General features: G+C 37.3%; 1 protein-coding gene across 1 annotated transcript; it reads right to left on the bottom strand.

Moving 5' to 3' along the window:
- Positions 1-450: 450 nt before the first annotated feature.
- LOC105988160 (interleukin-37-like) lies at positions 451-13,676 on the bottom strand. The gene is made up of 4 exons (XM_013019705.1): positions 13,595-13,676; positions 3,065-3,181; positions 1,226-1,353; positions 451-690 (listed from the first exon to the last, which is right to left on the bottom strand). The coding sequence occupies exons 1-4, from the start codon at positions 13,674-13,676 to the stop codon at positions 451-453; spliced, it is 567 nt and encodes a 188-aa protein (XP_012875159.1).
- Positions 13,677-14,930: the final 1,254 nt, after the last annotated feature.

Genomic DNA, 14,930 nt, shown 5'->3' with positions numbered 1-14,930 from the left:
GGGACAAATGACACCCCAAACAAACACCACAAATTTACTGGTTGAATGCCCATTTTACAGGAAGAAAGTGTTTTCTTATTTGTAGTTCTGTATGAAAATAAAGACCATTCAAATGAAAACAAGCAATAACTATACAGAACTGGGTATATAGCAAGGGGCTGACCAATGCCGGTGCTGGAAGAGACTTAAAAGTAGGCAGGTGAGTAGGAAAGCTTTCTGATTTTTTAAAGGAAGGCTTTAGTTGGTGTTGTATTTGATTAGAATATAGCATAAGGAAGCAACATGAGGAAGCTATGTGATTGATGTGCAGAGCAGAGTTGGTTTTCTCTAGTTGTTTGTAAATTGTAAATAGTAGCAAAAAGGTAGAGCAGTTCATGTGTCACTGCTGGTTGCTGTCAGGTTGTATCTCAACTTCTGTTGCCATAGATGGTCTGGCTTTTGTTATTTTGCCTATTTAGCTTCTTGATCATTGAGATTCATGTTGACAGGTTCAAAATCGAAATAAATGTTATTTTTATCTTTCTCTTTTGTCACTCCTACAGGTTGTCCAGGCATCATGGTGGTGTAGATAAAGTATCCAGGATTTTTCATGGATTCCAAAGTGAAAACTGAGCCGTTTTTTTCCTTGAGAAAAGTGAAGGGCAGACGATCATAGTACCTCAGTGAATTCAGTGTTTGAATGTTTATGTTCTGAAATTTGAAGAAGAATTTATTAATAGCTGCTATTTTATCTATATGATATGATATAAATATCTCATAGTTTGCATTTTGCATGCTTGCCAAAGGTCCATGTATTAAAGTCTTGCTCCTAATCTTAGTGTTATTAAGAGATGATGAAACTTCAATAGGTGGAGCTTAGAGGGAGGTTTTAGGACATTGAGAATGTTCTCTCAAAGAAGATTTGGGTATCCTATCCTTTCTTTTCATCCTGACCACTAAATAAGAAGATTTCTCCCACAATAATATGCTACCACAGACCCAAAACATCTAGGCCAATGAATCATGGGCTGAAGCTTTCAAAGGATGAGCCAAAATAATCTTTTTCTCTTTATAAGTTGATAATCTCATGTATTTGTTGCTGTGACTAAAAATGACTAACAAACTTTGTGAAGGAAAGAAAGAAATAGCTTTAGCTTTGCTAAAGCTTAGGTTTCAGTACTAGTATTAAAGCTTTCTATTTTTCTGGACTGGGAAGTCTGGAGACAATTCTCCCGAGTTTTCTTACCTTTAATTGTAATGTGGGCTCCTCATTGACTACATCACAACACAGACAGAGCTCTCCATTAAGAACAGCCAAAAAAATAGGATTGATATCCACATCTTCTATATATGCAGGCAATACATCAAAGGTTTCTGTAAAAGGTAATTAGAACAGTTTCTGAGAAGAAAAAATTACCTTTGAGGAACCTCCTCAAAAGACTAAACATAGAGCTCCCCTATGACCCAGCAATCCCACTTCTGGGCATTTACCCAAATGGTCACAAACAAGGCCATACTAAAGCTACCAGCACAGCTATTGCAGCATTACTCACTACAGTTAAGATATGGAACCAACCCAGATGCCTCTCGGTAGATAAAATGGATCAAGAAAATTTAGCATATATGCACAATGGAATTCTATGCTTCCATCAGAAAGAATGACATCACCCCATTTGTAAGGAAATAGAAAGACTTGGAAAAAAATCATATTAAGTGAAGTAAGCCAGAAACATAGGCTCCACAGTTTCCCTCACTTATAATAATTAATATATGTCTAGGATAGTCATAGCAGATAAACAGAATGGCTCAATAGCTATGTCTACATGACCATAAAAGATGATGCCAAGTGAAATGAACTCCAAGACATGGAAACAAGAAGTTTTTCTTTTTTCTTTATTCCTTTTTTTTTTTTTTTCAGTTATGGGGCTTGAACTCTCTGGGCCTGGGCGCTGTCCCTCAGTTCTTCAGCTCAAGGCAAATGCTCTACCCCTTGAGCCACAGTGCCACTTCTGGTTTTCTGGTGGTTTGTTGGAGATGTTTCCTGCCCAGGGGGGCTCTGAACTGTAATCTCAGATCTCAGCCTCCTGGGTAGCTAGGATTACAGGTGTGAGCCACCAGCACCCAGCTTGTTGTTGTTGTTGTTTGGGTCGGGTTGTGGGGCCTGAACTCTGGGCCTGGGCGCTGTCCCTCAGCTCTTCAGCTCAAAGCTAGCGCTCTACCACTTGAGCCACAGCGCCACTTCCGGCTTGTTTCTTTTTGCTTATGTTGTGCTGAGGAATTGAACCCAGGGCCTCAGGTATGCAAGGCAAGCGCTCTACCACTGAGCCACCTTCCCAGCCCCCTTGCTGTTGTTTTTAATGTATTATGAGATTTCTTTTTTATATTGTGTTTTTTTTCCTCCTGTGGTTTGTCCCCTGTTATCACTGTGTTTGATTTTGGTACCCTGGGTATTATATATGTGTTTATCTGAATTAGGGAAGGGAAGGGGAACAACAAAATGTGAGGAAAAGGACAAACAGCAACCAGTGCAACAGTGATACAAGACAATGTGTTGGAAAGGAACTATACAACTTGGCGGGGAGGGAAAGTGGGAAAAAATGAGGGAGGGGTAACAAGTTTGACAAGAAATGTATTCATTACCTTATGTACGTAACTGTAACCTCTCTGTACAACCCCTTGACAATAAAAATTTTAAAAATACCTTTGTTTTCTGTTGAAGTTTGTGGTGTAACATCCCTCTTCTCTTACCCACATACTGGCCCTGTAGCCAAGAATAACCTTAGTCTCAGAATTTTCCTCTCATTGTATCTGTGGTGCTGATTTCCTTCCAGTCTCCTCTCACCAACCCCACACCTCACTTCCTACCAGACTTCTTTTGATTAGAGACATCTTTGAGTGCTCCTCCACTCCTTACTCTTGGTCATCCCCTGTAGCCCACTGAGACTGCTCCTTGGGCAGCAGTGCTTCTTCCTTTCAAGAGGAGGGAGAAGCAAAGCAGTCCTGATGGACAGGGACTCCTCCTAGGCCAGAGGACAGTGGGAAAGATGAAACCATCTCCACCGAGTAAAGAAAGCTTGAGACTCACCTGCAGGTTCGTCATGTTTTCGTGGTACTGCTTTAAGGATGAATTGGTCCTGGTCTAAGACCAGACTTTGGTGGTTTGTATCAAAAATATGATATTGAACTGAATAAATATTTTTATCTAGAAAAGAGTAACAGAGATATGAGTAATTAGTAAGACTCAATTCAGCCTCAGAGTGTCTTTCTCTGGTTAGTTTTTCCCACCAACCTACTGATAGAGGAACTTTGGGCCCTCTAGTAGTTAATTACTTGGGTTCTGGGGAAATGCTGACTTGAGATCAAATTTCTCTTCAGCCATTTACAAGATGAGCAAGTTGCTAAAGTTCTCCAAATCTTATTTTTCCCACTGGTAAAATGAAGATAAGAGAAGCTGTCTTTTGTTGGGTTGATATGATGAATGAGGTACTCAGTGAAAGTTCACTATTAGTAGCATTAGTACTGGTATGGAAGCTCAATATTGTTAATGGTGGTATAGATAACCTTTCTGTGTGCCTTCTCTCATTGGTGGGCAATCATCATAGGTTCATAGATCCCTGTCCTATCAGGCATGATATGTGCTGATGGTGAGGACAGCAAAGAATGGGGAATGATGGGACAGGAAAAGAGGCAGCCAGGAACAGCAGCATTGTGTTCCTGCTGGGAAGAACTTAGGGGAAAATCCAGACTGGATATGCCTACCCTCATGGAATATATATGACTGGGCTTATATTTGGCCAGATATTTGGCCAAGAATGTAGTCATTCAGTTTAGTCAGCTATGCTTTTACCAAGCATTTCACTTCCTTTTTAATTTTTTAAAATTATTCTTAAATAAAGGTTATGTATAAAGGGGTTATAGTTACACAAGTTAGGTAAAGAGTCTTGGACAATGTCACCTCTTCGCTCACTCCAAATTTTTCCCTCCCATCCTCACTGACAAGTTGTATAGTTCATTTTTGCCATAGTGTCTAGTGTGTACCACTGTGGCATTTGTTTACTCTTGTCCTTCCACATTTCACCTTCTAATGGACGTAAAATCCTAAACCAAGAACTTGTTTCTACAGTCATCTCTGATAGAGCATATGACTCACTTATCAGTGACTGAACTTAGTTTTTGTATGGGGAATTAGTAATTATCAAATTTAGGGTTGATAACTGAGTCTTTTTTTAGTGCTACTTCTGAGGCTGAGTGCCATCCCTGAGTTTTTCTGCTTAAGGCTAGTCATCTAGCACTTGAACCAGAGCTCTACTTTTGTTTTTTGTTTTTTTGTTTTGTTTTGCTGTTTAACTGGAGATAAAAGTCTCACAGAGTCAAAGAGTCAGATCTCAGCACCTGAGTAGTTAGGATTACAGCTGTGATCAGTGGGTACCTGGCTTGACTGAGTCTATTTAGAAAAACAAATTTAATAAGTGATAGGGTCATAGAATATAGATTAGCAATTACACTATAAAATTATACATGTACAACTACATACAGTCTTACACTTTATTCACTCCATAAAGGTGATGCCTTTACTAAGAATCCCTAATATACAGTCCCCTCCCTGTCATCTGTTGCTCTTATGCTCTATATCCTGTAATCCAAGTTCCTATGCTTTTTCCTTGCTGAAACTTTTGTCATTCCCTTGATGGGAACATTTTTTTCTCCTTCAGCCTGTGTTGGGCCGTAGTGTTTTTATTGCAGAGCTTTTCTGACTTGTTCTATATTTTGCATAGGACCTTTTCTGGCTTATTCAATATTTGTCACTGGGACTTTACAGAAGCCAGCTCTAGGTAATCTTTCACTGAATGTGCCTCTTCGGTTCAGGAAGAAGTTATTAGCATGTTCTCCTGAGAGCTCTTCTGGTGACAGTCAACTGGGCCTTTGGTTGGGAAATGAAATGGTGAAGGTGAGCACCATTGTCCTAAGCAGGAGCTTGCACTGTCAATATCAACCTAATCAGGCTACCAACAGCATTATTTACCTCTCATGTTTGTCATTTCATGGTATTTTTGCATACAAGGAAGGTTTAGGCAGAAGTAAACATTCTGGGATTCAAAGTGAGGTCTTCCAACCTCAGTGTGATGCCAAGGAACCTGGGTGTGGAGCCAGACAGACCACCCTGGGAAGCCCCACTCTGCTGCTTTTCTGGCCAAGGATATTGGGCAACTGATAGACCATTCTGATTCTCACCCTCATCAGAAAAATATTTTCTCAGCACCATTATTGTGAAGTTTAAATTACATTCTTTTTGGAAAATGCTCAGACCTTGTACTTGATTAGTGTGAGCTTTCTATTGTTTCATCAGGACACCAACATTTGGATTTAACTTCCTGAGGTGCCACCTCTCCCTACAGTTTTCAGAAGCCTCCAGAAAAAGTTCCTTCTTTGTTAGCCAGGCTATGGCACAATTTTCCTTCCCTGTTATCTTAAGATCCCTTGGAAGATTACCTGAGGGAGTGGAAGCCATAGAATCAGAGCCTGACAATAGAGTGTTCTCCTCCTGATGAGGAGAGTCAAAGACAAAAAGTTCGCAAACACAGTTCCATTAGCTAGGGCTTTACAGTTCATTAGGCCAAGTAAGGATTTAATTCTTTACTTTTTCAGTTTCTAAAGCATGATTAATGAGAACAGTCATGCAGAAATATAGTAATGTTTTTAAAAGGTTCTATGTTTAGTAATTTTGGAAGACTCTGGATTAAACAATATTAAGGAAGGCTCTTTGTATCAGAGTTCCTTATAAACAGTTTTCCCAAATACTTTGGGAAGATTAACAAGATATTAACCTATTAACAGGTGATAGACTCCTCCTGTCTGAGGAGGGATCCTCCCTAGGGACTGGAAATTTATGTAAGCCTTATGATATGAGAAGATTTCTGTTATTTTTAAATGTTATTTTGTGGGATTTTGTGGGGGAGGGGTACGGTGAGGACAGAAGTTTTGGAGTGGCAAATTAGTTACTTGGAAAACAATACTTAAAAAATGTTTTCATCTGAAAGCTGACCCAGAGGCACTGACTATGGCAGTCATTTTCTGAGTGGAACAGAGAAACAGTAAACAAAAGAACTTCATTTGGCCCCAGCCAGCTGCCCCACTAAGAAACAGCTGCTCTACCAGAGGAAACCAGGAAAGAAACTCCATTGACATCTATGGTGGAGGGATTATACTCACTCAAACCAAGTCACAGAGCAGGGCCTGGGACTAGAAGTGCAGATCATCTTGAGAAAATTTAGTGTGCCATAAATGATACCCTCAATTGACTGCTTTGAGATTTTTTTTCTTGTGTGTGTGTGTGTGAATGTTTTGTTTTGGGTTGTTTTCAGTTTGTTTTGAGGTTACTTCTCTACTTTCTGCTTTTTTAAAAAGGAACATTAGAGTCTCATAGATTTTTCTGCCCAGGCTAGCTTTGAACCTTGACCCTCAGATCTTAGCCTTCTGAGTAGCTAGGATTACAGATGTGAGCCACCAGTGGCTGGTAACTTATTCCATCTCACCCTTCCTTTACCTTAGACCCTTCTTCTTTTTTCACCTGTATCTAGCTCTTGATATTAACACTTCTCCTCACAACTGGTCTATATACCTATACTGAGCATATACAATTCCCTGTGTTACCATCTTCCTAACTTCATATCTCTTTCCTCATTCTTCCTACCCTGAAAGCTTATACAAAAACTCAGCTCCCATTGCAACAATGAGATGTACAAGACATTATGTTGAAAAACAAACTTTACAACTTTGAAGGGGGGAGGATCAGGTAGGGGGAGGTGGGGGAGTATGGGAAGGGATGGGAAGGGGAAACAAAGAGGAGGTAACAATGCTTGATAACAAATGTACTTGTTACCTTGCCCATGTAATTGTAACTCCTCTGTACAGTATTCTCACAATTAAAAAAAAACAGCTCCCAATGCATTTAGTTTAACTGGATTTTAAAATAAAACTATCAATGATATCCTACTGTATGTAAAAATTTCACTGCATTTTGACTTGGAGATGGTAGTAGAGCTGAAATATACCCCCATACTAGCAAGGGGAAATGGATCATCAAGCCATCATTTATCTAGTCCACTGAGAATACAGAGAATAACCCTTCAGGAAGACTTCAGGCATCCTAAAGCCCATACTAAAAAGGGTCTTCAATGAGTAAATTTCAACTCAAAAGTACAAGAAATACAAGAAAGCAGGTAAATACAATACATCCAGAAAACAATAATCATACAACAACAGAACAGAATGATAGTGAAATAGAAGAAATCTCATTGAACTCAAAGGACTGTTGGTAAAAATGTTTTATGATCACAAATAGGACACTAAGAGATAAATGAAGGAATTTAATGAGAAGACTGATTAAAAAGTTAAATTCAAGTGGATGCTACTAAAGGGCTAAATGACTTTTTTTTTTAATTGTAAAGATACTATACAGAGGGTTACAGTTACATGAGTAAGGCAATGAGTACACTCCCTATTGAGCATTGTTACCCCCCTCCATTGTGCTATATGACTTTTAAAGAAAATATAGCTACAGGGCTAAAAGAGATGAAAAAAGGCACAGGTAAAGTAATGAAGTAATGAAAGTCAAGGCATGAAAAAAGACCTCAATAAAGAGATATAAAGTCTCTATTGTCTCTATTGTTCCCTCCTGCCCACCATCACACTAGTCACAGACAAATGAGAAGAAATAAAAAAAAAGACAACTGTGATCAACAGCTTGAAAATGAGGTTATAATTAGGAAGAAATAAATCAAAGATATTTGGGATTGAGGAAACTTACCATGAAACATGATATGAGAGGGGTTTTCATTCTTTAATGTTATGCCTGTAAGAAAATAATGATTATTTCACTTAACATCATCTTATCTGACCTTTTCTGCTTGTCTCAGACATATACTCATTATTGCAAATAAGGGAAACCATGGAACCTATGTTTCTTTGGGCCTGGCTTACTTCACGTAATATAATTTTTCCCAAGTCTTTCCATTTCCTAACAAATTAATCCCAAGATAGGGACACAATTGTTTTTTTCTTTCTTGCTTTTGATTCTAATGTATTTGTAAGGTACCATGTGATTTTTTTTTTGTTGCTTTGTATATCCTTTCCCGATGGTATAACCCCTGATTTCACTGCATTTTATGTTGATATAATTTGGGAAGGGGAAGGGAAAAACCAAATTGTTTAAATAGGGATACAGGTTGACCCATTACAACAATGAGATGTACAATACGCTATGTGGAAAAACAAACTTTAAAATTTAGGCGGGGGTTGGGAGGGTGGGGGGGTAGGGGGGTGGGGGGGAGTGTAGTTGTGGAGGTGGGAGGGAAGGGATGGTAGGGGAAAAACAAAGGAGGAGGCAACAATGCTTGATAAGAAATGTACTCATTACCTTGCTCATGTAACTGTAACCTCTCTGTACAGTATTTTCACAATAAAAAACTTATTTAAAAAAAGAAAAAAAAAGATGTCTTAAAAATTATCAAGCTAAAGGTAGACAGATAATAAAATAGAAGGTTAAAACAGCAGAATAGATAATATAGAAGACAGAGTTTCTGGGCTTGACCACAGAGTAGATATAACACAGAGGGGGTGTGGAAAAACTATACATGCAAATGATTTCAAGAATTATGAAAAAAGTAGTTTGCAAGAACTTCAGGACTTAATTAGAAGAAACAATTTACATCTGATGATTATTGAAACTGGACAGGAGTGGATAGCTAAAAACATAAGAATTATTAAACGAGAAGAATTAAAGAATTAAAAGAATTAAAGAATTAAAACAAGAAGCCCATTCAGGAACAAGAGTATTTTATAATACCCAACAGATCACATCAGGAAAAAACTCCTTTGTGACATATTATATATCAAACATTAAGCACAGAAAATAAACAGCATACTTAAGGTATGCATGAGAAAAGACAGATCACTTAGCTGGGAAAACCTATCATGGTAACAGAAGATTTCTCAATAGAAACTAGAAACCCAAGGAAGGCTTGAAATGATTCATTTCAAGCATTGAAAATAAACAACTACCAATCCCTAATACTTATCCAATGTTGCTTTCGCTTATAAGCAAAGGACAAATGAAGTAATCCATGATTAAAAGCTAAATAAATTTATTACCACGAAACCAATACGGCAGAAGAGACTCAAAGACATCCTGCACACAGATGATCAATGTGAACATTTTTAAAAAGCAGAGAAAGGGATCCTGCCAGATGAGTAAACAAAGGAGAAACAGGAAAAGATACAAACCCAAAATTGGGGTAAGGGTCAAGGTGACAGGAACTATTGCATAATTCCCAATGTCAACGCCCAATATTAATAGACTAAATTCTCTAATCAAAAGACACAAAATTGGAAGTTAGATCAAAGGGCAAGACTCAACCACCTGTTGTCTACAAAAGATACATCTAGGTAGCAAAAAGCACTTTCTTAAGGTAAAAGGTTAGAAAAAAATTCCTCCAAGCAAATAAACCATGTAAACATGCTGAAGTAGTAATACTTCTATCTGATAGACTTCAAAATTAATCAGAAGACCAAAGGAAGGTCACTTTACACTAATAAAGAGAATTCTTGATCAAGGTATCATTTTGTGTGTGTGTCTGTATATGTCTGTCTGTCTGTCTATCTTGGGGCTTGAACTCAGGGCCTAAGTGCAGTCCTTGAGCTTTTTTTCCCTAAAAATTAATGCTCTACTACTTGAGCTACAGCTCCACTTTCAGATTTTTGGTGATTAATTGGAAATAAGAGTTTCTTGGACTTTCCTGCCTGGACTAGCTTTGACCCATGATTCTCAGATCTCAGCTCCTAAGCAGCTAGGATTACAGGTGTAAACCACTGGTGCCTGGCCAACATAACAAATTTTAACAATATGCACTAAATATGGAAGGGCCCCAATTTGCTAAACAAATATTATTTGACTTAAAACACACATAAAACCCAACAAATGATAGTTTGAGACTTGAACACCCAACTTGCAATAGTGGATAGATCATCCAGGCCCAAACTCAATACAGAAACCTCAGATTTAAATGACACCATAGACTAATTTAGACTAATTGGACATAGCAGTCATTTACAGATTTATTTTTTCATCCAGCTCCTTTACAATGCATATTCTTAGAAGATCATCGAATATTCTCACATAGATCATATTGTAGGTCATGAAGAAGTCTCAGCAATTTTAAGAAAATTGAAACTTTCTGTATCTTGTCAGTCCACGAAATAAAATTAGACCTTAACAGCAAAAGACAACACAATGTATTCAAACTCATGGAGGCTGAACAACAGATTGCTGATAAGAAAGTTGTTGAAGTGATGAGGGAAAATAAAAAGTTCCTAGAATCTAATGAAAATAAAAACACATTATACCAGAACCTTCGAGACACAGCAAAAGTACTTTAGAGAGAAAAGTTTATAGCTGTGAGTGCCTACATTGACACCAAACAGAGAGATCTCAAATTAATACTCCAATGATATATCTCAAAATCTTTGAAAAACAAAAATAGGCCAAACTGAAAAGCAGGAGATGAGAAACATAATAAAAAATTAGTTCAGAAATAAACTCTGGACTAAGAATATCAATACAATCAACAAAAAACTCAGTTATTCAAAAAGATAAAATTGATATGCCCTTGGTCAATCTCACCAAAAGATGAAATCACCCAAATAAACAAGAAAAGGATGAAAGATGGGATATCACAACAAAAGAGTAAAATCAGAACATTATTTCCAGCTAACTGGAAAATCTAGTAGAGATAGATGTTTTTCTAGATAAATCTCAAGATAAAAAAATTGAGAAAAGAGGATAAATTATTTAACAGATCCATAGTAAGTAATGAAATTGAAAAGGCAATAAAGAATTCCCAACAAAAAAGTCCAGGTCGCAACAGATTCACAAGACCTTTAAAGAAGACATAACAGCAATATTCCTCAAATTTTTCAAGAATCACTGGCAAACTCATTCCATAAAGCCAGCATTACATTTGTCCCCAAACTGGAAATGGATTCAACAAATAAAAAGAACTATGGGCCAATCTTTGGAAAACTAATAAAATACCTGTTAACAAAATCAACACATACCAAAAGAAATCATGCACTACAATCAAATTGTTTTCATCTCAGGGATATAAGGCTGATTTAATATAAGAAATTCAATAAACAAGAGTGCATTAACAGAACCAAGGACATGAATAACATGATCATTTCCATAGATGCAGAAAAGGCCTTTGAAAAAATCCAACATCCTATTATAACATAAGCCCTGGAAGCTCAAGAAGAAAAACCAGCTCAAGAAGAAAAGTGTCTGAGATTCTTATCTTCAATTAACCACAAAAAAAATCTAGAAATATTACTGTAGCTCCAGCGGTAGAGTATAAGCCTAGAGCTGGGGACAGTGCTCAGGCCCAGAATTCAGTCTGTCTAATAGCAAAAACAAGAAAATAGAAAAAGGAAGAGTTATCACAATTTCAGATTTCAAATTTTACTGCAGAGGTATGGTAACAAAAACAGGTTGGTAGTGACACAAAAGTAGGACTGACCTGAAGACCAATGTTACAGACTAAAAGACCCAGAAATAAACCCACATACCCCTCGCCATCTGATATTTGATAAGGGAGACAAAAATATATGTTAAAAATACAGCCTTTAATAAATGGTGATGGAAAAACTGGATATCCATATATGGAAGCAGGATCTCTGTCAACTGGTATTAGTATCAGATCAAAGCAAATCCTCAACGTAAGACCTGGAGTCTTGAAATTTCTACAGGAAGTAGTATAAGAAACATTAGATTTTATTGGCATTGAGAGGAATTTCCTGAGCATACTTCTAGGGGTTCAGCAAATAGAAGAGAGAATTGACAATTGGATTACATTAAGCTAAAAAGTTTCTGCACAGAGGAAGACATATTACTAAGTTAAAAAGACAAGACTACAAAATGGAAGAGCTTTGCTAACTATACCATTAAATAAGGCCTAATATCCAGGATATATATAAGAGCTCAGTCAAGAGAATAAACCCCTAAAGAATCAATAGCTCAATTAATGGGAACAGGGACTTAAGTAGACACTTCTCAGAAGAAGTAAAAAATACCCAATAAACACATGAAGAAATGCTTAATATCTTTGGCCATAAAGGAAATGGAAATAAAAAAAAAACACTGAGATTCCATCTCTCCTCAGTATGACTGGTCATCACCAAGAATACCAACAACAAATACCGGCAAGGGATGTGGGGAAAAAAGGAACCCTATTATTCTGTTGATAGGAATGTACATAAACGCAACCACTATGGAAGGCAGCTTTGAGATTCTTCAAATATCTAAACATTGAACAACCCTAAGATCTAGCAATGCCACTCTTGGGCATTTATCCAAAACATTACAAATCAAGACATAGTAAATACATCCATCTTAATTCATTGCTATACTATCCATCATAGCCAAATTATGGAAATAGCCTAGATTCCCTAGAGTGGATGAAGTGATCAAGAATACATCATTCATATATATATACCAAGTAACTTAAAGGAATGGGTGGATTTGGGACAGATGGGGAAGAAGATGTAAGAGGTGATGACAATGAGCAAGATGCACTGTACTTATCAATTGGTTTGTTGAAGTAAACCCTCTTTGTCCCTTTGTCTTGTACATAAGTTTATCTGATTTGGGGAGTGGAAGGAGAACAGAAATGGTGGGGCAAAGGGTGAACTAAATATTCAGTGATACTCACTGGACACTATGTTGGAAATGAACTATATAACTTGTAGGGGAGAGAGTCAGAAAGGGAAAAACTGGGAGAAAATGAGGGAAGAGGTGACTTTGTTCAAAAAGAAATGCATTACCTGACTTATGTAACTGTAATCCCTCTGTGCATCATCTACACAATAACAAAAAACTTTGTACAACTACTTATAGATAATAAAAAGTAAACATTTTAAACACTCATTTTATCACTTTGTTCTTCATTTTCACAACCCCATCTGTCAACTTGTAAGAGCTATTTTTGTATGCAAGTTGTATACAATAATAAAATGTATTATTATTTAAAGAAAAATAAAAGTAATTTTAGGAAAAAATAAAATTTTTAATCTAAGCACATGCATCAAAACTGTCTACTCATGATAAATCTGTTGTTCTCAAGTATAATATGTCCATTTTCACTATGTTCCATTACTTTCCTCTCTACTTAATGTCATGTAAAAATTCTTGAAGCTCAGATTTTTTACTAGTTGGCTAGAGAAAGTATTTAACATACCTCCCACTCTGGGAATCACTTTTTGATGTCACAATACATTTTTACAACTTAAAAAAATTTAAATTTATTATTTTCTTCCAATATAGTTGTACCAAGGAATTAGTTTTACCTGTCCATTTATGTGTGTAACCCTTCCATCAATTCCTTATTCCAACCAAATTCTTCTGACAACAGCCTGTTTTCTAGTTCCATTTTCACATTTGCATGTTTTGAGTCTTATGACTGCGTTTGATCACTGTTCCTTTCTCTATTCATCTGCCTCCTCCTTAGCCTTCATCCAAGACATCTTTCAGCTTCTTAGTAGTCATTTCCAACAATGAATTTCTTACCTTCAGGCTCTGGTTGACATTCATCCTGGTCTCTTGAGGATGTATAAGTTTTCATGTCTGAGGTGCTACTTGAAGAGGACATTGCCCAAACTGAGGATGAACACAACAGGGCACAGGAGGGAAGGCAGGACCAACACAATTGGTTATGGAAACTTTCAGCACTAGGAAATCTCTTGTTATATATACCTTCAGGATGTAGCCCTATCACTACCTGGGAATGCAGCCTTAACGTCACAGGGTTAGATCATTCCAATTCATGATGGAATTCTATTTTAATTTTATCCATCAAAACAATACTGTGGTTTGACCAAATGATGATTTATTTTTGGCCATTTGCTATATTTTGTTTCTTATGTGAATTAGTTCTCCAGGAATCACTTTAGGATCTTTCTAGAACACAGGTTCTAATTTAGTAGGGCAGAGGGGTTAAGAGTCTACATTACTAACGATTTCTCAGGGATACTGATGCTGCTGAGTCACAAATCACATTGAGTAGCAAGGTTCTAAGAGACTCAGTTTCTAATGTCCAGAAGCACAATAGCTCCCAGTTATACTTCTACTGTGGGGATGGGGTCTGGGCTCTCACTTCTCCTTCGGATCTGCACAACACTTTCTAGCATAAAAGCCTATTTTCATATACAAATTAGCAAATCTTACTATGGGACTACCAAGAATATGGGACAAGTAATTTCAATCCTTTGTTACAGAAAACAAAACAGAAGTTGAGAAACGTCCCAGAGCTAGAAACAAGTAGGAGAGCTCTGGAGTTCAAATCTAGACCTTTCCATGTAACCGAAATAAGGTTTTCTAGAGGGAGAAAGTAGGCCAGTTTTGCTAACTTTCTAAACTTCTTTGGATATTTAATATTAGCTGTATTGGAGAATATGCCATCTAGTATGGTACCTCTCAGAGGAAACTCAGCTGATAAAATACAGGTTCTGATCCTGGATCTGGGATGGGCTAACAGATTCTGCATCTCTAATGAGCCCTTAAACCAGGCTGATGGGACTGATAATTAGAGGCTGTTTCATTTAGCAAGGCACTAGCAGACATAGGACAAGTAGTATCCTAGCTGAGAGTTCACTGAGCACCCAAATCCCCCTGTGTAAGCATGTATCACTCACACATGCTTTTCACAGGCATCTTTCACCTCTTTCGCCTCCCTCTCCTTTATTTCCCTCATTTTCTCCCTATTCCCATGCCCTTGGCTTGTTTTTCTTAGTACACTTCTGCTATATTGAACAGATTAGTCTAACCCATGCTTCCTAAAGTGTGAAACTGTAGAGCACCACAGCACACACTCAAGAAAAAAACAACCAATATTTACAGTTTTTGA

Source organism: Dipodomys ordii, unplaced genomic scaffold (genome assembly GCF_000151885.1).
Source record: "Dipodomys ordii isolate 6190 unplaced genomic scaffold, Dord_2.0 Scaffold47, whole genome shotgun sequence".
Lineage (NCBI taxonomy): Eukaryota > Metazoa > Chordata > Mammalia > Rodentia > Heteromyidae > Dipodomys > Dipodomys ordii.
This window is presented reverse-complemented; position numbering and strand designations above follow the sequence as displayed.